The sequence below is a fragment of the Hippocampus guttulatus genome, chromosome 13, assembly GCF_054856545.1.
Source record: "Hippocampus guttulatus isolate MCC_2025c chromosome 13, RoL_Hgut_1.0, whole genome shotgun sequence".
Lineage (NCBI taxonomy): Eukaryota > Metazoa > Chordata > Actinopteri > Syngnathiformes > Syngnathidae > Hippocampus > Hippocampus guttulatus.
The window spans coordinates 1,431,159-1,456,219 of record NC_141273.1 but is presented as its reverse complement, the minus strand read 5'-3'; the positions used below and the strand labels follow the sequence as shown (position 1 = coordinate 1,456,219).

The 25,061-nt window shown below is 44.9% G+C and overlaps 3 protein-coding genes across 6 annotated transcripts in view; all 3 read right to left on the bottom strand.

Moving 5' to 3' along the window:
* syt14a (synaptotagmin XIVa) overlaps window positions 1–3,396 on the bottom strand; it is a 33,866-nt gene extending 30,470 nt beyond the window's left edge. For both annotated transcript variants that reach the window (XM_086127107.1, XM_086127106.1), the window contains exons 1-2: window positions 2,957–3,396; window positions 498–545 (exon numbers count right to left, since the gene is read on the bottom strand). In XM_086127107.1, the coding sequence (XP_085983233.1) occupies window positions 498–545; window positions 2,957–3,236 (328 nt within the window). In that variant the 5' untranslated portion in view covers window positions 3,237–3,396. The remainder of the gene's footprint in view (window positions 1–497; window positions 546–2,956) is intronic.
* A 1,852-nt stretch (window positions 3,397–5,248) lies between these two features.
* On the bottom strand, window positions 5,249–14,828 carry ahi1 (Abelson helper integration site 1). 3 transcript variants are annotated; one of them, XM_086127102.1, is made up of 21 exons: window positions 14,333–14,828; window positions 14,104–14,210; window positions 13,386–13,804; window positions 13,224–13,291; window positions 12,800–12,968; window positions 12,303–12,495; window positions 12,113–12,208; window positions 11,482–11,667; window positions 10,924–11,079; window positions 10,533–10,665; window positions 10,329–10,452; window positions 9,678–9,907; window positions 9,450–9,553; window positions 8,658–8,776; window positions 7,443–7,714; window positions 7,085–7,248; window positions 6,962–6,995; window positions 6,622–6,650; window positions 6,115–6,207; window positions 5,632–5,676; window positions 5,249–5,551 (listed from the first exon to the last, which is right to left on the bottom strand). In XM_086127102.1, the coding sequence occupies exons 1-21, from the start codon at window positions 14,340–14,342 to the stop codon at window positions 5,339–5,341; spliced, it is 2,964 nt and encodes a 987-aa protein (XP_085983228.1). In that variant the 5' UTR covers window positions 14,343–14,828; the 3' UTR covers window positions 5,249–5,338. The 3 variants fall into 3 exon arrangements, with proteins under 3 accessions (XP_085983228.1, XP_085983230.1, XP_085983231.1); XM_086127104.1 differs by having other exon boundaries at window positions 12,800–12,965; XM_086127105.1 differs by lacking the exons at window positions 5,249–5,551; window positions 5,632–5,676 and having other exon boundaries at window positions 6,120–6,207; window positions 6,534–6,650.
* Window positions 14,829–14,999: 171 nt separating this feature from the next.
* LOC147195733 (uncharacterized) lies at window positions 15,000–21,890 on the bottom strand. Its single transcript, XM_086128190.1, has 14 exons — window positions 21,543–21,890; window positions 20,571–20,645; window positions 20,325–20,488; window positions 19,677–19,776; window positions 19,432–19,548; window positions 18,870–19,231; window positions 18,611–18,738; window positions 18,341–18,546; window positions 17,931–18,075; window positions 17,695–17,863; window positions 16,593–16,697; window positions 16,139–16,189; window positions 15,838–16,048; window positions 15,000–15,692 (listed from the first exon to the last, which is right to left on the bottom strand). The coding sequence occupies exons 1-14, from the start codon at window positions 21,625–21,627 to the stop codon at window positions 15,682–15,684; spliced, it is 1,929 nt and encodes a 642-aa protein (XP_085984316.1). The 5' UTR covers window positions 21,628–21,890; the 3' UTR covers window positions 15,000–15,681.
* Window positions 21,891–25,061: the final 3,171 nt, after the last annotated feature.

Sequence of the window (25,061 nt, the reverse complement as noted above, 5' to 3'; positions counted from 1 at the left end):
ATTAGGGATGCCCCCAAAGGGCTTCAGCTTTTTTTTTCTTTTTTAGAACATTTTTTTAAACAAACACTTAAAAATGTTAAGATTAAACCATTAAACTGCATATTAGTTGGCACACGCATTAATTTGGGTACATTTTAAAAGGGAGCAGTTTGAGTTCACCCTGATAATCATTTATCTTACATGTAATTCTTGATTAACTATACACAAGGAATGAAGAAAATTGATCAAACTATTGATTTTATTTTTGCAAATAACCAGGAATATCGAGCCATTGTTGCATTCTGCACATTGTCCCATCGTGATCTTTAGAAAGACAAGCAACACATTTAGCACAAAGACAAGCAAAACATGGCACAAGAAAACACAAGGAGGAAACGGATAATCAACATGAAAGAACATGTTCACTGTCAGATACAACCAAAAATGACACATGATAATGATGGAGAAGGCAGTATGGAGGTGCAATTTTGGCTTTAAGATGGACCACATTGCCCTACCTTTTCTGGCGCAGATCAACTCATGTACTCCGCAACTACGCTCGCCACCTGGAAAGACAACACATTTAAATGAGCCCCACTTTGGGTGGAGGAAGCAAAAGACATGATGATTAAAAAAAAAAAAACACACAGTAAAATCGGTTTATGTTTTTAGACAAGGACAAATGTAACATGTTTACAGGACAGTGAAGGACAGAGGACATATTGGCGTATGGATGCTCATGAGATTTCTACTCCATTTTTTTTTGTTGTTGTTAATTTTCAGTTTCAGAGTAAAAATAATAAATAAATAAATACATTTTTACAAAACTTTTTTGCCAGATAGAATTGGGAGTAAAAGTTTGTGCTCTGACATACACAATCACATGTGAGACCTTTTAGAGAGAGGTCAAATCATGTCCAAGTATATTTACCACAGGTGAACTCTAAGCCAGTGGTTCTTAACCTGGGTTCGATCGAACCCTAGGGGTTCGGTGAATCGGTCTCAGGGGTTCGACACAGCCTCTGCCATAGAGGTTCAGACACACCCGACTCAAGATGTCAATTAGGTATGACACGCCCGCTTGGCCATCATTGGCTGCACTTGATCACATTACATTACTTGTCCAATCAGCACTACCGGAAATTTAGTTCACTCAGTGGTCACCATGTGACTGTCCTGATAGTACGTCATACAATTAAAAAAAAACAAACTTAGGCCATGTAATTTTATTTACTTTTTTGACAATTGAGGTGTGACCAAAAGGGTCCCGCTCTTCACTTTTACTTCAACATCCTTTTGTTAACGGCTTCTGATCAAATTAACTGTTACTTGTGAGAAGATCACATCAACTCCAGAACACAATGTGAGGGACCTCCAGCAGGAGCCATGTGACCACCTCAGGAACTGTGTATTCTGATTCTATGCCCATTTGGAGGACTTATTGTTGTTCTGAAACATGTGAACACTCCCCCACACCCATTAGAAGATCGCTAACAGGGACATCCTTCCAATAAATGCAAGGAGACAATAGCGGTCTCTTCAGAGTTGCCCTGGAACCTGTAACAGTTTACATGGCAGAGCCAGCTGAGCTTGCTCTCTCTTGCAAGAAAGACAACCATGCCTGCCTCCTGAGTCTTCCTGTTCCTGATGTATTCTTAGTGTCAGTTTACCACCATAAACCTCACAATGTTTTTCTCCAATTTAAAAACCTCGGCTACACCGTCAGCGCCTCCAGCAGCGTCTCTGAGAGAGCCAAAAGCCAAGTTACTTTATTTGAAAGTAATAGGTGTGTTTACAATATTACTGTTTGACGTTTAAGTTTTTTTTTAATTTGTGATTGTTTTATTAATGCTATTGATGTTTTAAAGGGAAAATGTGAAATTTGCAACCATAGATGGTAAAGTTAACTTGGAATGAGGATCTTTCACTATGTAGTGTGGGGTATGATGTTAAATGTTTCAACTCACCTATGGGCTTTGATTAATATTTGCGTCCATAACAAGATGATTTTTAAAAAAATAAATATTGGAACTGATATTTTATCCTCTTTCATCTATAACTGCTTCAAACAACAAAGTGTATGCAGAAAAAGATTGCATGACCATCTGTGTCTTATGTGTTATGTTGTATGATTTTTTATCATTATATGTTAACTGTTTTGTTGATGGCGGCGCGGGCACCCACAGCGGCTCCCCTCTCTCTCCTGTGGTTGAGAAGAAACACATTTCATCTGTGCTGTATGTTGATAGAGCACATTTGACAATAAAGTTGCCTTGAACTTGATAATTATCCCAGAATGTACAGTACACCCAAAACAAAATTATCAACATACTGAAATTAATTACACATTCACAAATACATACACATTGTATTTGAACACAATAATATACTGTTAGAAAAGAGGTCGTTTCTTTTTATTTAGCTTCCGTGACCTGTTTTCAGTAGCACTTAAAATAACATATCTCAAAGGGCAAGCTTTTCGACAACAAGATGTTCAAATAAAGACCAAAGCTGCAACAAAGTTACATGCTTAAATATAACCTCGAGTGCAAACACTCATTTTACAGTAACACCATAGCTGCGTACAACCTACAAAGTTCCCTGCATAAACATACCTCGGGTACAAACACTCATCGTACAAATAACGTCAGTATTAAGCACCAAATAGAAATGAAAGGATGCTCATCAAGGGGTTGTACAATGTCGAGACTGTCGAGACTTCTGGTTCAATAAAACATAGCAGAACTGTCCCTTCAGCACCAGCAAAATGAGACTGGACTCCACGCAAAACTACCACAGCAAATAACCGCTAACGATCAGCAATGAAACTTCCATTTCATTCGACGAGGATGATTAATGTCTTTTTTCCCCGTCGACGCTAACATATGACGTTTGAACCATAAGAAGTCCCACATGGCAGGTGTTTGTGACGGTGGAGGTAAATAGGAAAGAAAAGAAACGGTTCACGCCGACTTACCATCAATCGCCATGATGTTGTGTTTTGGATTCAACCAAATCGGCGTCGAAGGGGGTGGGTGATCGTACGACAGCAAGAGAGCGAAGAGGGGGGTTCGAGGATGGTCTCGTCCTTTATGAAACTCACACACGCCTGGGGTGCGAAGGACACAACACAATGTGCCAAATCCGATTTTAAATATTAAAAGACTTAATGGCCTTGAATGTCCCTTTTGATTCTTCACGTTTTTAAGGTTTTCATAATGGTACTGAGATGGTAAGCCCTGGCTACAATAGGCCATTATTTATTATGCATCATTTCGTGCTCAGTGCTGATCCACTGGAGTGACGCAAAGTGATTGCAATTCATACGAAGGCTGATAAAATGGTGATGAATTATTATGTTATATATATATATATATATACACACATACATACATACACACACACACAGGTTTCCCAAAAAATGCAATAATTGTAAATTTGGGGTTTATTATAATTCGAATAATTTTCAACATGTAAAAGTATTTACAAATATCATTCTATTGTCTTGTTATCGCATGTTCTCAAACTGATGTCCGTTCTGCTCCAGACACTGCTGACAACGCGAAGCGATGGAATGCCACACATCATGGCTACCTCACAACGATCTTGCCGCAAAGACTTTCTTGGACTTCGTTGAAACGTTTCAGTAATCTTTCTTCTTTTGTGGGGCTTGTCCATGTACGTGGTCTTCCGAAACGCTTCTTATGGACGTCCTGAACAGTTCCATCAGTTTCAAACTAATCTCTAATTCGAGTGATGGTCACTCGTGTTGGTGGTTCTCTGTTAAACCCCCTCCGAAATTGGCTTTGCACTTATACTGCGTTCCCATACTTCCAGTAGCATTTTAGAATAAATTTCCTTTCTTCAAAGTCAAATCTGGTTCAATGGGTTCAGACTTTAAAGAATAAATAATTGAGTTATCAGCTGCTAAAATGTGTATAGTTTTTTGGGACACCCTATATACACACACATACATGTATATATATATGCTGTATATATATATACACTGTATATATATATATATATATATATACTGTATATATATATATATAGAGAGAGAGAGAGAGAGAGAGAGAGAGAGAGGGAGGGAGGGAGGGAGAGAGAGAGATGGATAGCTCAGTTGGTAAGGCATCGGTTTGGCATACGGGAGACGGTGGTTCGGGCAAAAAAAAAAAAAGCACATAACACCATCCAGTGTGGGTCCTTGGGCAAGATCCTTCACGCTAATGCCTACCTCATACAATGATGAGAGACAATAAAATGAATGACATGCCGGCTCAGACGTCGCCCGGCCAAACAAGGTCTGCGTCAGGTGCTGGGGAACCAGAGCACCTTGATGAAAAATGGGCTCCTGGAATAAAGCGGAGATGGGCGAGATGCGATAACATGGCTTTGTTGGAATGCTACTACTCAAGCAACCCTAGTCAGAGGGGTTACATGCAGAGAATGTGGGCTAAATGGTTACTTCGAAACCCACAGTCACGGTTGACCACGAAACAACTAGTAGCTCAGTGTTCCAACATCCACAAACGGCAACTGCTGTCACAACTTGAGATTGATGAGGTACAACGCAGGTTCCATGGTGTAGGGCCCCAGGCTGCCAGATCAGAGGAGGAGGTCATACCAGAGATTGGGAGGCAAGCCCCAATGAATGCAGATGATGAGATTGGGAGGCCAGCCCCAATGAATGAAATGCTGAGCGAGGCAGCAACTGACCTGAAAGCTAAGATCATGGCGAGAATGAAAGCTGGGCAAGCTAGAAACCGATTACAACGGCTATGTGAAGTACCACCTGAAAGTCTCATGGAAAGTGTGAATGCAGCACTGAGGGCGATCCCTACCGTAACGATCACGGAAACCAATGAGCTGATATACGCTTCAGCATCAGTGATCCTTGAGATGCTTGGCTATAAGAGCAACCATGGAAGCCATGAGATATGTTACCCACCATGGAGAAGACGGCTGGAGGCTAAGATCAAGGCGGCTCGGAAAGATGTGAGTCAATTGACGGAGGCCCAGAGAGGTGTGATGAAAAGGCCGATACCCGAGAGGTACATCCAGATGACCATACCTGAAGCACTCGAAACTGCCAAACAAAGGCTCCGAGCCTTGTCCAGCCGCCTAAAGCGGTACTCGAAAGAGAATGAGGCCAGACGAATAATCAACAGCTTGAAGCAAGCACACTTGGCTTCTTATTTGAAACAGTAGGAGCGAGTGAAAGGATGTGCTAATACTTTAAAGTGTGTTTTCATAAGTTGAAATGTGTTGAAAGGGTGCAGTGCGGTTTATTTATTTATTTTTAATATGGCTGCTCGTATCGCAGACCTGTTGTGGTCGGTATGCAAGATAGCACGCGCAATCAACGGGGGATTGATTCACTGTAGCGGGGCAACGCTACAGCCGACGTACTCGGATCAGCGACGTAGGCGACGAGAAAGTAGCCCTGCTGCCCGTCCGCCAGGCTCCCGAACCACCAATTGTCATTATCCTTATACAGCACGCGGATCTCGTCGCCGCGGCGCAACGTCAGCTCGTCCGAGCGGCTGGCCTTGTAGTCGTACAGCGACACCACCTGCGAGACAGAGTGGCAGGTGATCGCCGCGGAGCAAGAGTCACTTTGTGTCAGTAGCAGAAGTCGCGGTGGACGCTTACCACATGGTGAGACGAGTCCGCAGGAGGCTCATAGCTCGGAAGCGACTGTGGAGTGACAAATATTAAGCAGGTAAGTGTAAGCTGGACAGATGATGTCAAATACATTTTGTAATTGGCTGAAAATAAGAAAAGCCCCAAGTGCTTTGCAATTCACCAGAATATTTATATACCACTGTATCAAAAATGTAATAAAAATGGCTAATCGGGAAGTAGTCGTTTGTACATGCCGGTGTCCTTGCCTTTCCAATTTTTAAATTCAATTACCTTGTAGGGCACTCAATACATTTTGAAAGGTAGTGATGTTCGACTGCACTTTGTAGGTGAACAGTTCTCATCTTAGAATTTTGCCGCGTAAGTCTTTGGGCCGTTCTGAATTTCCCCAAAAAGCGACGCAACGGCCCCGCTAATTCTCATCATGACCAACTCAGAGTTTTTGCACCCATGACTTTGCAGCGAGACCAAACGAAAATTGGGCGTCCTCACCATCTGAAGCCTCGACGACGACGTTCCCTTCCGATGTAGCCCGACTGGACTGAAGCCGCCCACGAGAGGAGGGAGCGAGCCGTTGGATCTCATCTAAGGGCGGAGGGGAGCCATTAGTTCCGCATTTCGAAGACACGCGTGACCTTGATTCATATCTGGGATTTTATACTCTTACCAAGCATCACGTGCACATTCAGTGAAATGCAACACAAAAGCTGTCTCAAATATACATGTCGCCATGGTTACAATTGTGGCTGCAGTACATGAGTACTGCACGACAGACTCTCGTGTGGCCGCCCGAGAAAGAATTCACAATATCTGAAACAGTATGCTGCAATGCAGCTGCACGCCACAACAAACTATGAAAACCGTGTAGTTCAATTCAGTGTCAATCACCCCCTCATTAAAATTGGGTGTACCTAATGAAGTGGCCAGTGAGTGGAGAGTATGGGGTGGCCTTCAGAATGGACTACCAGAGGTTACGAAGTAAAAATGAAAAACATGTACCGTGCTGACGTCTGAAAAAAGACTCCTTCCTGTCACAGGGAACACAAAAGAAAACAATTTGTTCATTATTTCAAAATAATAGAAGGTACTATTATTAAAGTAAGTCAACCAGAGATTTTCACATTTTGGGTCCAGGGAACCATTAAAACAGTGAGAGCTTTTTAAATGGCTCAAAGCGAAGGAGAAAATTGCTTCACTATCTTCGCTTTATTGGCTTGACAGTCCTCACTTGTAGATTTGAACTTCTTTTTTTAATGAGATGACATTTGTATTGAAATTTTGCAGAGCCTGGGGGGCGGGTGGGGGGTCTCGGTTTGAGAACCACTGAAGCAAGCAGTACCTGGTTCAAAAGATGAAGACCCGCGATGTGGATCCTTCAAAAAAAAAAACAAAAAAAAAAACAACATGGTAACATTATACACCACAAAGTCTAAAACGAGGGGTAAGAGGCTGTTCTATTTACAAGGACGGAATCCATTTGCTCTTTGACTCGCTGCATTTTCAACGCCAGCCTGGTAGCTTGGCTCATCTGGTCCACCGAGAGGGAATCCGACGTGCTGTGAAGCGGTTCGGGCGTGTTTGACGGCGGCCTGAGCTCCTTCATGCCGAGCGCGTCCAATTGGGACACTGTAAATGGGGGGGGGGAAAAAATGCTTGAGGGTGTGTGTGATTGCGGTGAAACAAAAAGTAAAAGCCTCAGTGGGGCTTGACGACCATTCGGTTCTAATGATTCACGGGAGGCGCCTAGACACGATTTCACTACTCCATATTCAACTATAAATAGAGTGAATTTATTTCAAGGGCATAGAGGCCAGTTCTACCTTTGCGGTCATGCAGGTAAAGTTGCACGGGCTGACTCTCCCCAAAGGCGCAGAAGGCCACCATGTTCTCGTGAGGGTGGAAAGACACCCCGCACAAGGGCGAGCTGTAGCAAAGCTCCGAGTACACCGCGACCTGGTCGCCGGATTCCGCGTTCCAAACGTACGCCATGCCGTCCTCGCTGCCGGAGAAGATAAAACTGCCGCACGGCGTGAAGGTGCTGTTGAGCCTCTCTCGCTGGTTGGTGGCTCCCGTGAACTTTTTCATTGTCATGCTGGGATGGCAAAAATAAATAGATTTTTAAAAAAAAACTTAAAAAACAGTCTGACAGTGATTTCAACAACATGCGATGACAATGCGATAATGTTCAAATTTCTCAACAGGTAAACAGGAATGACTTGAGTCAATAAAAAATATTATGGCATCTATTTTTTTTCCAGACAAGATAATTCATTTTTATACGATGCGGTTATTGCAATATTAATATTCGGGATGGGAGAGTACCGATTGCAGGTAACGGGTCTATTTCTCTCTTGTGGCCATTTTACGATCAGGAAAAAGAAAGAACAGAAAATTGCCATTAATTTCATGCAATTTTCAGGAAAATTGCTCAATTGGAATATATTGGCCTCTCCTTAAAATCATCTGGCATTGGTATCGGCGATTACTAACTGAGTACACATGCTGATATCGGTCAATACAAAAGTGGAAATAAATGCCCCTAACGATTATATTTTCTGATTGAAAGAAAGATATCGACGTGGGGCAGCAATGTGCCTTCTTTGTAATAGTAAAAATAGTTAATTCGCATTTTTTAACCAAATCACCAAGAAAATATGTAAAAACACCGTTTTTTTGTTCTGGGGATTTTTTTTTTTTTTTTTACAATATATATTGTATTATGTACGTATTATAATTGAAAAATAATATTAACTCAATGTTAACAATTACTCAAGTTTAAAAAATTCTTTTGTACAAATAAAGGCCTTGCCCAAAAGTATTCGAGTATTCGCCAATAGTTGATTCAACACTACAGTTTCATGTATTTGTAAAACTGAAGCAAAAACTCAAATTATCTTTGTGGCGATCGGGGATGTAGTGGCCTTCGTAAATTTGGGGAAATGCGTGTATATTCCCGAACGAACAGTCTATTATTATCAACCCTTTTCAAAAATATCGGTTTGCGTGTCCATCCCTGCTGCACTTTTTAGTCTTACACTCTCAGATCCAAGCTCCTGAGGACGTTGTCTTTGGCATGAATGAGGAGGCAGCGCCCGGTCGGATGCACCTGCAGCATGTTGATGGGGATCCCCTTGAGGTCAGCCTCGGCGTGAATCTGTAATTGCAACCACGTGAAGCGTTAGGCCCAAGTCGGTCGGGGCTGGGCGATGAAATGATTTGTGTCAATTTTGGAATGGATTTTTAAGGACGCTTTTTTTTTTCCTTCTCCGCCGACGTGCAGCGCTTACGCTCACAAAATAGCAAGAAACAGAGGAGCTTGAAAGGAGTGTTCCCAATTTATCAATTTGATGGGTACATTGAGGAACTGAAGGCCTATTTTATGATGTCAAATTGTTCATTAAAAGAAAGTGTTTAAACACATTTTTTTGACAAAAGAGACATTTTTCCAAGAGGAAACATTCCTTATTATTTTATTTTGCATGAGCGGTTAAAAACAAAACTAATATTAACTACTATTCTTTCTGTGGAAGGCAAATTGATGCAAGTCAATCATGCGCAGAAAAAGCACGTTCTGGGGAAAAAAATCCTGAGCTTTTCTATCATTAGGAAAAATGCAAATGAAGCTCAGAAGAGCAAGAAAAAAGCAAAACTTGTTTTGAGTAATGCCATTGTTATCGTTTTTGTTACAGGCAAAGAGAGGGAGGGGGGAACAATCAGATTCAGAAATTAGATTTTTTTTGTTGTGTGTGTTTGAAAAAATGAATTCCTTTTATTTTAAAGCCTCATCATCCAGCACCGGCTGAACGGAGGTGTGCTGTTGTCGTTACCTTCTCCACACACCAGTGATGCCAAGGCTGCTGCTCGCCATCGCTGAGCGAAGTCTTCCACATGATGACGCTTCCCACGCTGTCCGCCGAGAACATCCTGTGTCCTGACGTTGTGCGAAAACCAACAGAATTCAGGGTCCAAACCGGTGACGGCAAACCCAATCCAACATTTCATAATGTTTTAACCACCCGGACGTACATACGACGTCACGGTGAAATGCTCACTACCTTCTGCGTCAAAGCAAATGGTGTTGACGAAACCGCCGTGGGCCTCAAACTCGCGCAGGAGCAGGCCGTTGATGTCGTCGACATCGACCCTCCACGCTCGGAGGACGCCGTCGTAGCCGCCGCTGATCACCAGACGCTGAGCCGCCGGGTGGTACCGGGCCGAGTACACGAAGGAAGGGTGCGGCAGAACCTTCCGTGCGGTCGGGAGGAACTGCTCCACATCCCACTCCCTGCAAAACCAGGTAACGGTACCAAAGGTGTATTATTGGGTCGTGTCCGTGGTTTGAATGAATGATGGCCTTCGGTCTAATGGACACCACACTTCAATGGCCTGCCCCAACATATGAACACTTGACATCAAAAACCAATTTCCTCAAATAGCGGCCTTCCCTAGAGACGTATTGTGACAATGAGTTGCCGGTTGTTGCCATTTGAAACAACAGACACCTCACCTCAAATAACTTTCCCCGTCTCATTCTAATCGAAAATAACATTTCCTCATCTGGTGGCCGTCTCTCACCTCAAAATAATATTATTTCCTCAAAAGGCTGCAGTCGGTCTTAAGAGATGCCGGCTGTGTCCACTACGTGAGACAAAAAACGGCCTCCTCAAATACTGTTCACAAAATTAAGTCCAGCGTGAGCATCGTACCTGACGGTTCCGTCGGACGAGACGGACAAAAGACGTCTGTCGTCGGCGGACCAGCAGAGTTCGTACACGATTTTAAGATGGCCGGTGAAGGCAGCCAAAGCTTTCCCAGACGGAATCTCAAACACTGCAACGTAAATGACATTTATTGCATCTGTGAAGATTAAGGCAACAAGATGTGAGGTTTTTGTGCGACACGTCACTCACCTACAACGGGGAACAAATCTCTGTCGGCGCACGCGGTGGCGAGAAGCGTCCCGGCGTGAGAGAAGAGCACCGTCAGGCAGCCCATTTGACCTCCGCGGAAGGCCAGCACGGGCTTGTTGGGAATCCGACACACCTTGAAAATAAAGCCTGGACTTTGATAATAGACACCAAAATAAACTTTAGATACAACAAGTAAGGCCAATTCGCAAGTCGGCGACTTTGTAGGATACGTGCTCTCCCTGTAGACCCTAAAATGACGCCCATCTGTCCTCCTCTATCTAAGGCGAACATTCCCAAGACAATCTTTTTGTTTTCGACGAAGACACGCGGTTGTACGGTGGTACCTCGACCCTGAGCAAGCTCGTAATTTACTTGCATAAACGACATTGACCTGGCCGGGTATTCTGCTCCATTTCAATGCTGGAGCGCTCTTCCCTTCCACGTTCGGCGTGGACGTCCTTTTGGTGGCGACGTCCTGCAGCTCGCTGTAGGAGGTGCTGCCTCGCTCCTCCTGCAGCGCCATCATGGAACGCACGCTGGGGTCCACCTGAATGCATTTCAAAACAATGACGGCATTCCGTGAATTTCTTTCTTCCATTTAGATCCATTTCTGACAGTCACACTGAAAGTGAAGCATTTTTGGAGTCATACGAACAATGTTGAAGGTTGCCATAAAGTTATCCCCTCCACATGTCGCGGGTTTCCATTTACAAATGCACCTATTTGTTTTTCTTTTTAAACCCAGCGTTTGTTGTTTGGTGAAAATCTGTCCTGGTCACAATTTTTGTGACCTTTGTGAATGCCCAAAAGCTTCCACAAGATGACGCCGTTTGTGCAGTTTGTGTACTTATACACGACCGTCTATTCAGTATTAATTTGAGGAATGTGTTTTTTTTTTTTTGAAGTGACTGACGCAACCACGCGGCCGCTATTTTTGTCTCTTACTCACGTGCTGAGGTAGTCTGATGCCTTTCACTGTGACATAGAGCGTGGACGCGTATTTGACGCGCGGGTGATGCCGCCACCACTCCAACACCTCGATGGTGCGAGGCTGCCTCCTGGCAGACGTGGGCGGGCAGTAGAGCTGCAGGCGGATTTTGCTGCCCGTGTTCAGCACGCCGTTGGCGCCAACTGGCTGAGGGTTTAAAAAAATAAAATTGAATAAAAAGTGCAAGGAAAGAAGTGAAAGCAAAAACAGACATATACTGCATTTTTTAAATCATTAAAACCAGAAGTGCACAAACCTATTAGATTTTTGAAACAGATTCTGTGATGGAGATGATGTAAAAAAATAAAATAAAAATGTCCCTCATTCTATGGTAATGCTTACGTGGCCCAGTCAACCAAATTGGCGCCATTTGAATGACACGAAAATCCACGTTCATAAAGCCTCCTGCACATTGTTTACAGTTAAATTTCGGTTAGCATAAATGTCATGGCTATCGGTGCCGGTATTTGCTCATTTTACGCTTAAAAACCCTCTCAGAGTTTCAGTACGAAATACTGACATGATAAAACTAGTTCAATTAAAAAAATCAATTTTCAACGACGAGTCCACAACTAAGAGTTGAAGAAAATACCTTCAGGAAAGCCCACGCGATCTTTCTGAATCCTCGTTCAGGGGTGGCAACATCAACGTTGGCTTTGGCTTCCTCCATGGTAAGAAAGTCAAGGATCTTGGGAGGAAGGAAGGCAACCAATTATTGAGTGGAGGGAAGAAAAAAAAGGCTATGACGTTTTATGTGAGCGAGCTTTTTGTGTGTGAGTCACCTCAAAGAAGAGGACAACTTTTGGGCTCTCGGGATCCCGCCCGACAAAGTGCGCAAAGGGCTCGTTGAAGATGATCTGCTCCTTCCACTCAGGGACGACCGACTTGTTCTTCTTGAAGTCAAATGGCTGCGTCATGATGGGTAGGATGTGCTCCACGGTGTCTCGCTCGTAAAACGACGACACGGGGCGATGGCTGAAGCGGCCAACAGTGTTACATGTCCGTCGTGGTGTTAAGACACAGTCCAGTTCAGAAGATTACACACGACAACAAATGTGATGGGAAAATGTTGATCTTGTTCTTAGAGTTGACAGAATTTATTAGAGAATGAAAAATCAGGTGAAAATGTATTCACGGCCATGAGGCGCAAAATTGGGTGGGTGGGTGGAATATGCAGCACTGTATATTGAAAAAAGGCCGTGAAATGTGGGAAAAGTGAAGCGCAGGGAATATTCTCCGGATGCACGACAATCCTCAACTCAACGGGACGATTCCTTACCTGTCTTCCTTCTTGACGTACTGGCCCGTCAGGTCATCCACCACGTGGACCTTCACCATGGGATGCGAGACGCGCAAGTCCGTCTTGAGGCCATCTGTCCGGTGCACGTACACCCCCAGCACCAGGCCGTCATTTCCATCGAGGTCAGGCTTCTTCGGCACCTCCGCTGCTGAAAAGGAGCGGAAAATATTGTCTTTCCTTTGCTAGGTTCGGTGCTTATATTGTTATAAAAAACACAATTCTCTAAGTCTCAAAAGATTTGGATGAGATCGGGCTTCTGATCAGGATGCCTACGGGACACCTCCATGTTGAGGTGTTGCGGTCTCGGTTCTGGGAATGCCTTGGGATTCCCCCACAAGACCCGGACAAAATGGCTGGCGAGCGAGAATCCAGAACAGCGTGTGACACAAAATGTATTATTTACTTGACTTTTTCTTCTTCTTCTTCCTCTCCTTGGAGTCACTTTCCATATCACCGTCCTGGTCATGATCCCTGATGGACAGAAGCTCAATCAATCAAAAAAATGTCTCGAAAATATTAAAAGAGAAAGAGAGAAATGAATCAAAGTAAAACAATGAAAACTCACCCAACATCTGACTCGGAGGCGGCAGATTTCAGTTTCTTCTTTTTTTTCTTCTTCCCTACGTCCTCACTCCCTTGTGGCTCTTCAGCTTCTGGCGCCATCTGCTGCTGATACTCCCGCAGCAGGTCCTCACCGTCCTTGTCATCATCTCCCTTGGCGTCCTCTTTCCGTTTGCCTTTCTTACTCCCGCGTCTCGCCTCCTTCTGTACGCCATCCGCTTCTGAGCCGGCGACATTGTCGGGCAAAGGCCGGCTGGGAAGTTCCCTCTTAGTCTTCCTCTTGGCTTTCGATGGCGGAGTAACCTCTTGGTTGTTAACGTTTGTGGCTGTTTCACATTTGTTGTCGTCGTGTTGCAGATGATGCGCATCGTCGTCATCGGACTCCCCGTCCTTCTTGAGATGGAGGTTCTTGAGAGTCTGAAGCTGAAGAGAAGGAAAATCATTTGAGGAGCATTTTCTGGAAGAATAAACCGCGAAAGTCAGGGGGAGAAAAACTTTTGGGCCGACATTATCTTGCTATATCTCAATTTCTCGAATCCAAGTGTTTTGCGGGGAATAGTGAATAGTTGACTGGATGTTTTTACAATTTTAAGAAGGTTGACTTCTTTTTACACTTGCATGACAGTTACTGGAGGTTGAGCAGTAGGTTTCCACTGAACAGAATGGGAAGCAGGCCATATGGCGTGCAAACAGCAGACAAATACACAAGGAAAATGCGTTACCACAATGCTCTCTTTGTTTTCGGGGGTTTTCTTCTTGGACTTTTTTTTATTTGGCTTATCAAATGTATCTTCCAGTCCGTCCTGGGTCGCTGTCCAGGTACTCCCACCTGTAATGTGAATGTAGCACACAAAGTGGACAACAGCTACTGGAAGCTGGACATGTCTGCCTTAGAAATTTAAGTCGCTTTGGATACGCCCCCCACCCCAAAAAAAACTGATGTAAACTTACCTGCAGGCATCCCCGAAGTCTGTCATTTAGCTAGCTACGTTAGCGTGCTAACGTTAGCTTAGCTTTGCCGGGAGTGACGTCATACGTAAAGTCAAAAGCTTGTCCCTTTTGGCGCTCAAACGACCTGCCGGTCAAATGACCAGCTGACGTCCAAAGCCGGTCAGAAATGCACTTCGGATATTTAAAATAACCATGCCAAAATGCGCAATGAAGGAAAGCCGGCTCGCGTAACTGTCCGTAGTAACTCTGTGATTCTTGGTTCAGTGTAATCAATCAGTGCACCACACCGTTCACCGTCACCTAACTACAGTATAGGAAGGGGTCCGAGACCGTTCCTCTTTTCCCGCCCCCCACACACCTCGAAACCACTCAGTATCTGTTTTATCGGCGTGACTTTCCGGTAGTTTCCCCGGTCTACGTGTGATTTATTCGGCCAAGAGTAGCGCGAGTTCATAAACAAAACACTCGAGCGTTGACATGGCTGCGCGAGCGACGCGTTCCCTCTCTTCTTCGTTTTATGTTTTCTTCCTCCTCACCCTTTTTTCTGTGCTGCTGCCCCCAGCAGGACAAGAAAGGTAGCAAAAAGTCTACCGAAGCAAGTTGGCTAACGTGAACCAAGCCTGTGATTTTGAAACGGTACGTTGCTGTCGAACAGGAATAAACAGACCAGTTTCCATTTTTTATTGGTTTGAAAGTTGAAGGATGGCAAAGCAGTTTCAATATTCATATGATATACAATATAGGCAGGCATCTCATTTCGTAAATGTAACAATATTTACAGTCAACAAAGACAGAGTCAGCCTTAAACAAATAGCATAACTTGTGCATTTTAGATAAAACTTTACTAACAAGTAACAAAAACTTAATATCATTAAATGTTGATTTGTTTTGTACGCGTTCATGTAACAAGAATAAAATATCATCAATCACCTTGATAAAGATTGCATATATTATGATTATTATTACGCAAAGCCACAGCTATTTGTGCAAAAATACATGACCCTACACTTTAAAAAAGCAAAGTCTTTGGGAACTACTTTAGGCTTCTGTAGCAGCTTATAAAATGCTCACACTACAGCCAGGATTAAATGTTATCATTCTGAACAGAGAGCACTTTGACAGCAACAAATACCCAAAAGTGTGGTGTGATAGTAAATACACAAAGGACGACAGTGTCCACGATTGTGATGTGAAGTCGGGGGGCAAAAGCCACAATGAATAGATATTCCTGCTGTGCTGAACTGATCCTTTGAGGACATTTCCTTGAAATCTTACATAGAAGAAGATAGTGGTTATCACAGTCCTCAAAGTATGGTGGCGACTTTCGTGCTTGTCTGAGATGGCGTAGCTCAAATGACTTCTGAGGATAAACATCAGGGAGACAATATTAGAACCAGCAATGAATGAGAGAAATCCATAATCCATCAGCTCGCAGAGAAGCGTGGACACACCAGCAAAAGCTATTCCAAACATTTGTGTCTTTGGATCTTCTGGCGTCGTCTCACCTGCTCGTTGGTGTGTCTGGATGTCTTCCAGACCGGTGAGAGTCCGGAGAGACCTGCGCTCTTTGAAGGCCACCACAGGCACCATGTCATCATTGGCTTCCTTGTCATCCGTTACCGCCTGCGAGGGCCTGGAACCCGCCGGCGGCTGGACGGCATCCTGCACAGGAGGCTCATTGTTCTCCTTCGGTAAGATGTTCACCGTCACTGATTTCTGCGGGCACAAGCAAAAGTAACCAGGCGGTTTGAGACAACGAGCTGCAATGTTGGTGCGCATCACAAGACCCTGCTGGGCCAGCCTCACCGCGTCAGGAGAAACTGTTCTTCTGGTTCTCCGCATGATCTCCTCCAGTCGCTGCAGGGGCCAAAGAGCTTTTAATGTCATATGCTTACATTTGGAATAGCATTCAAGCTCTCTGTCGAGACAGAAGGCTTGTGTGATCAACAGGCTCAGACACTTAAGACTTTGTTTCGCTACAAAAGGTTGCCAGGTTCAGGTACCGCAAAGGTAGTGAACCCCCAACCGCTGAGGAGTGAGGCACGTGACACATGCGTTTGGATCTATTTTTATCCTATCACAACGACTACCACTACTGCTAAGTATACTGACAATAAAAACAAGAACTGTGTTTTCTCAAGGTACTTGGTCTTCCTCCTACATTCCCCCAAACAAGCTTCTTTGGTAAATTGAAGACTGTAAAATGTCCATTGGTGTCAATGGTTCTTGCAATTGAAAAAAATAAAAATAAAATAGTCACCTTTTTTCGAACTTGGCGTTCGGCTTCCTCTTTCTGCGCGAGCAGCTCGCGCTCCTTCCGCACCTGGGCCGCTTTCTCCCGCTCTCTGGCTTGTTCCTCCTCCCTCTGCAGCCGTCATGGTGTGGGAGTGGGTCACAGATGCACAAGTCAAAAGGAAATACCTGTATCAAGTAACCTACAAGCTTCAAGCAAGTCCCAAATTACTGTGCAAAAAAAAAAAAGAAAAAGAAAAGCAAGCAAGTACAGTTTCAAATTTTAAGCATGTCGAGCAAGCCAAAAGTCGTTGTTGTGTCTCATCTTTGAGCTGCAAACCTTGCATGTTGCTTTTCTGTTTTTCCAATTGCATCAAGAGCATAATTAGGGGTGTGCATCCTATATATTTTTTTAAGAAGAACAATTTGGTTTGGTGCACTCACATCTTTTGAATCAAAATCCATTTACCAATTCAAATAGATTTTTGTTTCCAGAATGTATTTATTTACAATGCTCCGTTCATGATATGTACTTGCTTTCAGCGGTGGCCTCTGCCCTCCGCACTGCAGCTTACTAGTGGGTTACCAAAACAACACAGATGGCTCACCGTCTTGAAAATGCAGATTTCCAAGTCAAGTGGCTGTCAAGACTTGTCGTATAAATCCAGTCTAATCTTCGGAATACCAAATCAACTGGAGTCTTTGCCAAGCAAGTCTTAAGATTGTTGATTTAGACTGACTTGAGTCCAGCTATGTGATTCAAGCCGCCCACAGCTGCAGTTCGGGACGACAGTCGACCCCCGCTTTTTGCATTTTCCTTTCACACTGAGGTTTAGGGTATGAGCCGGGGCTTTAGCATTATTGGCTCATTTTAGGAGTTCGGGGCTTGTGTTACACCTAAGATTCTGGTCTAGGGTGCAAGGTTAAAATTAAGGTTAGACCACTGGCTCAGGCTTAGGGGGGGGTCCAGTTCAAGTTTGCGTCATACCCCTTGAAGTTGGATATAGAGTTAAAACCCAGTTTTCTTTTGCCGACCCCCAATTAGGTTTGTTCATCTAAGCGTGGTTTTAGGGTTTAACGGAGCAGGTTTGGTGATCTTCAGGGATGTTGGCGATGCATATGCCGCCCACCTGCTTGTGCAGAAGAGCCGCTTCACGCATGGCTTGAGCTCTCTCCTCCTCGGCCCGCCGATGCTCCTCTTCCTCACGTCTTTGCTTTTCCGCAATCAGACGCTCGGTCTCAGCCCGCTGCCGGGCTCGCTCCTCGACTCTGCGGCGCTGCAGCTCCTCCCAACTGCGCCTGGAGATTGAGGCCAGGGCAAATGAATCTCATGAGTCTGGGCTGTGGTGCCATGTTCCGCGCTTACCTTTCAGCTTCAGCAGCTGCCAAGTGCTCCTGCTCCTCCAGCTCCCCGAGCAGCATAGCCTCTCCAAAGGCCTCTTCTGGGTTGATCGGACCATTCAAGGGCCTCAGCAGGGCTTTGGGTGGAGCGGAAAGCATCGTGGAGGGACCTGATCAGGGAAAAAGACCTCTCTTCGTCATCATCGCAGCTCATATAACCCTCGTCCTGGTCTGAGGCCCAAAAGCCCAATCAGGGGTCCATTCTTTCTTGGGTTAGGATTTTAACAAACTTCAACTTTAAGCCCAACACCTAAATGAATGTCAATGAAAAGTCCCTGACTTATTTGCAAGAATCACGGCGGACCCTATTGAGGGAACGCAATTTCAATCGTCATCACATCTCATTCAAGAACCAAGTCCCTTGTCGGTACTCACTGCCATCTCCGGCAGTTCTGCTCTCAGCCGGCTCGCGGCTCGGAGTCTCAGGCGAATCTTCCATGTTGTCTTCGGTTGAGGCCCTGGCGGGCCTGGAGTTGCCAGGTGACAGGGCAGAGTTGCAAATTGGAACGTCTTCCTCGGGAACCGACTCGAGGTCCAGTTGAAGAGGGATGGATTGCCGCCGGCCTGATCTCCGGTGAGCCCTTCCGAGGGAGATGGAAAGATGTTTCGTGTTGTCGTCACGTGACACGATTTGTGTTCGCTTACCGTTCCGGAGAGGGCGATGACGCCGTTCTGCTCGTTTTAGTTGCCGCGTTACGGTTTGTAGGCGAACGAGTAGGTGGACCCATGTTTGGAGTCTTCTTGTTAGCGGTTTGTAGTGTGCTTGCTTTGGGCTAAACCAAAAACAGTTATAGAATGTAAAAAGACGCACATCAACAAAGACGGGGTCAATATACTTCTACGAATCCTGTGAAGTCCCTGTGACACTAAACATCTATCTTTGTAGTTCTTGTCAAAATGTCACCTGTACACCGCTGGTGCTTCTTCTCTGGCTGTGGCTGGGACTTAGATGTGGCGGCGGTGGCCTCTGGCTCTGGGGTCTCAGGTTCTGAGTTCTCTGGATCTGGGGTTTCTGCTTCTGTAATGTCTGGATTTGGGGTTTCTGGGGTTTCTGCAGTTTTTGGTCCTGTGGTCTCTGGTTCTGGGGTTTCTGAATCTGGGGCCTTTGATTCGGGGGTTTCTGAATCTGGGGTTTCCGGTCTTGGGCTCTCTGGTTTTGGGGCCTCTGGATCTGGGGTCTGTGATCCTGGAGCTTCTGCTGGGTGCCGCTTGGGCTGCTACTGGTCGTGGAGTAAAACGAAACTGCACGGCGACAAATATGAACAACTGAGCCGGGATTCATGACCATTACGGTGGGGAATGTGCAGGGATCGTCAGAAGGGAAAAGAGCGGACAGAATGGGAAGGCGTGTGAGGAGAGTGGGAGAAGAAAAGTATTAGTCATCAAAGAACGCAGAAGAAGTTAGGTTGTTTTTTTTAATTGGCAAGCCATTCCCATGATGCATTGCAACCAGCTGGGGTCAGTACCTTCTTCTCCCGACTGACCAACAGCACTCTTGCTCCGTGCCAGATAAGAGCTTGTGGGAGTTAGCAGGCGACTCACCAGGTTCTTCTCCCATGTGCTGAGCACTATGTGACGTGGAGCTAATGTTTGGATGGATCAGCGCGGAGTTTAAGATCAGACGTGCCAGGAAAAGTGAAGCCACATCAGAATAGAAAGTTTCAAAACACAAGAACACACACACACACACGATGTTGGATTCCTGTGTTACCGTTTTTAGCGGGCTTCCTGCCGCTCACGTTTTGGCTGAAGTTTTGTTGGGCTCTTTGGCTCTTTTCCAAGGTCCGGCGCACGGCAGATTCATTTCGCTCCTTGCATTTGGAAAAAGACGGTCACCTACGTATAGTATGAACTAGATGTACAGCACAGGTGTCAAACTCAAGGCCCGGGGGCCAGATCTGGCCCTCTGAAAGAAAATCATGTGTGTCAACTTGCATGCGCCTTGCTAAAAAAAAATGTGCCGTAATGTCAAATTGTCAAGTGTAATAAAAAGAGATTTTGCAATCATTTTGTTACCCTTACAAGTAATATTGCGATAATGAGATTAAACATTGCAACGGCCCTCCGAGGGAAGACGCAACTCAAAAATGAGTTTGGCACCCCTGATGTACAGTATTATTGACAATCATCTCCCGCATTATCGCGGTTCACCCTTTGTGGTTCTGCTGCACTGCAGATTTTTTTTCCCATGACCTATTACAGTTGATACGCCGAGATTTTACGCTGTTTGTAAAACAGTCACGATTTGACTGGACTTGCTTGTAATTTATGGGGACTGTCACTTGGCTTGAGTTGCAACATTTTTGCCGGGTTTAATTTAGGACTTGCTCAAGGCTTCGGTCGCTTTCGAAGAACTCACTTTTTCCTCCTTGAGACGCTGCTGTCGCTTCTCCTCCACGGCAGCGCGTCTCCTGTCCTCCTTGAGTTTTTGCTCCTGAAGCTTCTTCTGGCGCTGCTGTAGCTGCTGCTCGTAGTGGAGCTTGGCTCGCTGCTCCCGCTCATACCTGCTGTGCACCCGCGAGGCTTGATGTGGGAACCACAAACGTCGAAATGAAGTCACTCACTTTTTCATCCAAGGGGCGATTGGAAGTAACCCGCCACGTACCGAGTAACCTCTGTTGTTCCTCTCTCCTTTCCCGAGCAGCTTTAAGCCTCTCGTCCACATTTGTGCCGCTCACCACTACGATGACAGGCACAATAGCAACATTTTCACCAGAAAAAAAAAAATCAGTCGCTTCAAAACTGGGCTGGGGGTCAAACCCTAACCTTCAGATCAGGGGGTCTGAGCCGAAATCACAAACTATGAATGATCATAAAACAGGGTGCTAATCCACAGTCAGTGGACTAACCGAACCCAAAATCAGGGGACTAATGCCAACTCTAAATCGGGAGACTAAGTCCTACTCGAAACCAATCAAATGCAGAGGACTACCCTGAAGGCCAAATAAAGGCAATGAACCCGAACTGTAAATCAGGAGTCTAACTCTTACCCTACATCAAAGGAGTCCAAATTCTAACACTAATAGTGGTCGAACCCTAATGCTCATGATTTTCACAGTCTCAGTCTAGAAACTCAAAGTCAGAAGTTTTCTCCTGTCCTCTCCATCGTTCCCTTTTTTCCTCAACCCTAAATCCAGCATCTTAAACTACGTCCGGAACTAAACCCAGGTAGTAACCGATCCCTAGTCAGTGGCCTAACCCTGACCCTAAATCAGGGGATTCACTCGGAACCAGGGGACACTAAATCCACTGTTAAATCTTCCCCAAAGATCTGAGAAAGGAATACAGCGTCTGACACTCGAAAGTGGCACCGAATCACATGACCGCCTCGCTTGAGCTGGCCTGTCACCCGCCTGGCGTCAGTTACTGCGTTGATGTCGTCGCGCAGGATGGAGCATCGTGCATGCATGTTTGCTACTCTGCAGAAAAGCCTCGGGCCACCACTTACGTTGGACGCGATCATATGCCACTTGAAGCACCATCATTTTTATTTTTATTTTTTTTTAACTGAGTGAAGAAAAAAAAATGACATCCAATGTGCAGTCCGACACCATCGCACGAGCTCGCTTGGACTCACCTTCTCGCGTGGTCCTCCTCACGGGACCCTGCCACGCAGAAGTGATGCTCTTCTGCACAGGCATGCTGGCTATGGAGCCTCGCATACCGACGCTGGCTCAAGCCCCACACTCGTCTTCGCCCTCCTTCTCTTCTCCGCCCCCCCCCCACCCCCGTTCCTCCTTTCAATTTCTATTCGACGAAGCCCGAGGCTCCGATGCTGCCCCGTTGCATCAGCTGCTCGGCCATCAGCGAGCCAAACAGAGCTCCTCTTCTTCCACTTGCGAGTTATACTACTGTTAGCGCACCTATAAAAAGGCCTTCCTCCTCCCTGGTGTGCTGCTCTGCTTTACTTTCACTCAGCGAGGACGAAAGGATGGTGGGGGGGGGGGCGTAAAAAAAAAGGCTGTGTCACTTTAATAACTGATGAAGGGGTGAAGCGGCCTCGCGGATGCAGTCTTTCCCCTCGTCGACATCGTCGTGGGCGTTACCATGACAACTTAGATTTGGTGACGTCAGATGCTCAGCTGATGAGGCAGAAAGATGTGGAGTTGTTTTTATTTTCACCAGTGATTCTTGTATTTGAAATGCACGTTTAAAAAACATTATTTTTCATTTATTGAGTGATGTAATTTGAATTTTTTTTGAAGTTTTGATTTACTAAATTAAGTTTTAATTTCATTTTTGATTTACATACTTTACAGAGGTAATTTATTTCTCATTCTTTATCTTCAGACACCCATTTTGTGTAGCGCTCATCCTGTTCAGGGCCGTGGGCTGGATGGAGCTTATCCGGGCTGACATTGGAGGGGTAGCAAACACCCCGGACTGGTCGCCGGCCAATCGCAAGCCACATTTAGACAAACCGGCCATTGAAATTCACGCCAATGGATAATTTAGCATCTTCATGTGCTTACCACTACCCCACTGTGCTGCTTGGTATTTCAACAAAATCACCACAATATTAGATTGTATTGTACAGGTGTACCTGATGAGGTGACCCCCCCCCCCCCCCCCACACACACACACACACAGATTTGACAAAATCCAGCCTGGGTTGAGTTCACCTCAGGTCTGCTCCGCCCGCCCTTGATGGTGGTTTTGAAATGCGGAAACCTGACACCGTGGCGGTCAGGTGGCATACACAGAATCAGTGGAGCACAAATAAGGGAGCCGTGGACTTACGGTCAGATTGTACGCTTGGTATTAAGTCATGAAAGCTGCCCATCCAACTGTGAGTGATGAGTTCAAAAAATAAAATAAATAAAAGCATTATCTATCCATTTATGTTGTCATTCTGGCGGCTGGGTCACCAACCGACGAAATCTTCAGCAATGCATTTCATTTTCGATGATTTCTCGACATCGTGACATGTCTTCTTTAAGGCCTTCCGATTCACACACAAGCCATGTTGCCCTCTCGGCGTTATACGTAACGCGCTGTAACTTGCCTTCCGCTTCTTCTTCACGAGTGACGACAACAAGGCCTTTGTTGACAGCTGCCTTCGCTGTCGTGCGCCGTTGACCAAAGTAATTAAGAGCACAATCCCTCAACGGCGTGGACGCTCAACTGGAAGCATCGCTAGCTCGCAGCGTAGAAGTTGACAGAACTAACAACTCTGAAACATGAGAATGTTCACTGTTAAGAAGCTGTTGATAAATGCCCCGTTTTTGTGTGATTAATGACAAAAAAGATCAATTGTGTTTTTGGGTGTCAGTGACTGACTGACTGCCTGTGGGTGTAACGTGTGAATAATTGACTGATGTTTCACTGGACACCAGCAACTTAAGACTCAACGTGTATGTGTAATTGATGAGGTGATGACTTGGACGCAGGGCCCTCTCAAGAAGGCTCCCTTGTGTCACTCGATCACCAATTAAAAACATTTTTTTAAATTTATTTTACACTTTGATTTGAATTTTGCGCCAATTTTGTGTGCGCGTACAAACTACAGGGTTCCATTTTATTTCATTGGTTTCTTTAGTGTCAATGGGAAATGACACCACAGAGGCCAGCGTACATTCAATGTCTTTTGTTTACGTCGCGAAAACTTGAGCGCAGACGTAAGTTTATGTACGTGTTTAATAAATGTTTACCGACTTAAAACCCAGATTGAATCATTGCACTTCCAAATATATCAACATACCAATCGTCTTTTTTTGGAGAGCAGGAAAGGAGGCATTTACAGTACTGACAGTTTCAAATGTATGTAAGCTGACAACAAAAACTTCATTGCATCATCTCAATTCAAACTGAGTTGTACCACATCGAATCAAATCCTAATCCCGTCGAGTGGCGCTGAATCGAATCGTTCCATTGTCAAAATCAAACCGTCCTTGAAAATGAGAAAACAAAGTTGCTCTGGAGCCTTGCTTGTATTTATTGTATGTGTGATGATATTACTGGAAATGCTTTGTGTTGATAGCATGCACCATTACAATTCTTGTCATATTCCTGATTCATCACTAGACTCTTGTCGAGTTTTTTATGTGTGTGTGCACGGTGCATGTTGATTGGTCACTTGGCAGCTCCAAGTTCCAAGTGTCGAGTTCAGCACTCATGCACTATTCATGGTGCCCGTATCACATCTCTCCGAGTCCACTCGTCAAGCTCATTCGTATTACGGATTGCGTTGTGTCAAAAACGTCCAAAATGTTCATTTAGGCTTTATTTATTTATTTATATATATATTTTTTATTTCATTTCAGGGGAAGACTAAAGTCTTGGAACGGAATCTCCGTGTAGACTAAGCATCACTGCATCGACTGGTAGGTATCATCCATACATTTGACTTATGACTCATAACACATCTCGAAAGATGGTCAACGCGTTTTATTTCATTTTTATTGGTTTACATTGAAGTCATTCAAGAAGTTAAGCGGTGAAGTGCGTATGAATTCATAGTGTCCATTAAGAGTTTGTGGCATTTTTTTTCTCACAATGCACGTGAAATGTATCCTCTGTAATGATCACATTAACTCATTTGAATAATTAAAAGGCCTTTTCATGGTCAAAGCAGGGTGAGGCAAGCCTATAATGGCATTTATGTGGAACGTGTTTCCAAACTCAGACTCCGGCTTGCGGGAAACTTTTGGGTGTCCAAGATTGCCATTATATTGTTGCATGGCAAGGGGTTTTGTAAAATGACTTTGTGGCAATGTTATTGTAGGGTGCACAATTTGATTTGCGTGTAAAATTTTGAGATACAAGTGCTAGATGTTGGCAGGAAACTCGATTCATCTCACTTCATGTTGTACAAGAGCAGACTTCCAACGTTTTATTGCCTCTCCCAAATGGAAATTTCTGCCAAAGCAAACATAAAAGCAGAGAATCACGGCGTCTGTATTTCAAGCGACCACATCCCATTGGCCGCCAGCCTAATGCTAACGCACAGCGACAAACGCCATCGACAGGCTAACGAATAGCATGAATAGTCACCGGTGTTCTAACCCTTGGAGCGATGGATGTTTCATCGCAAGCAATACAATACATGCCAAGAGGCAATATGACGAGACTCATCGGCATATATTCGTTAGGTATG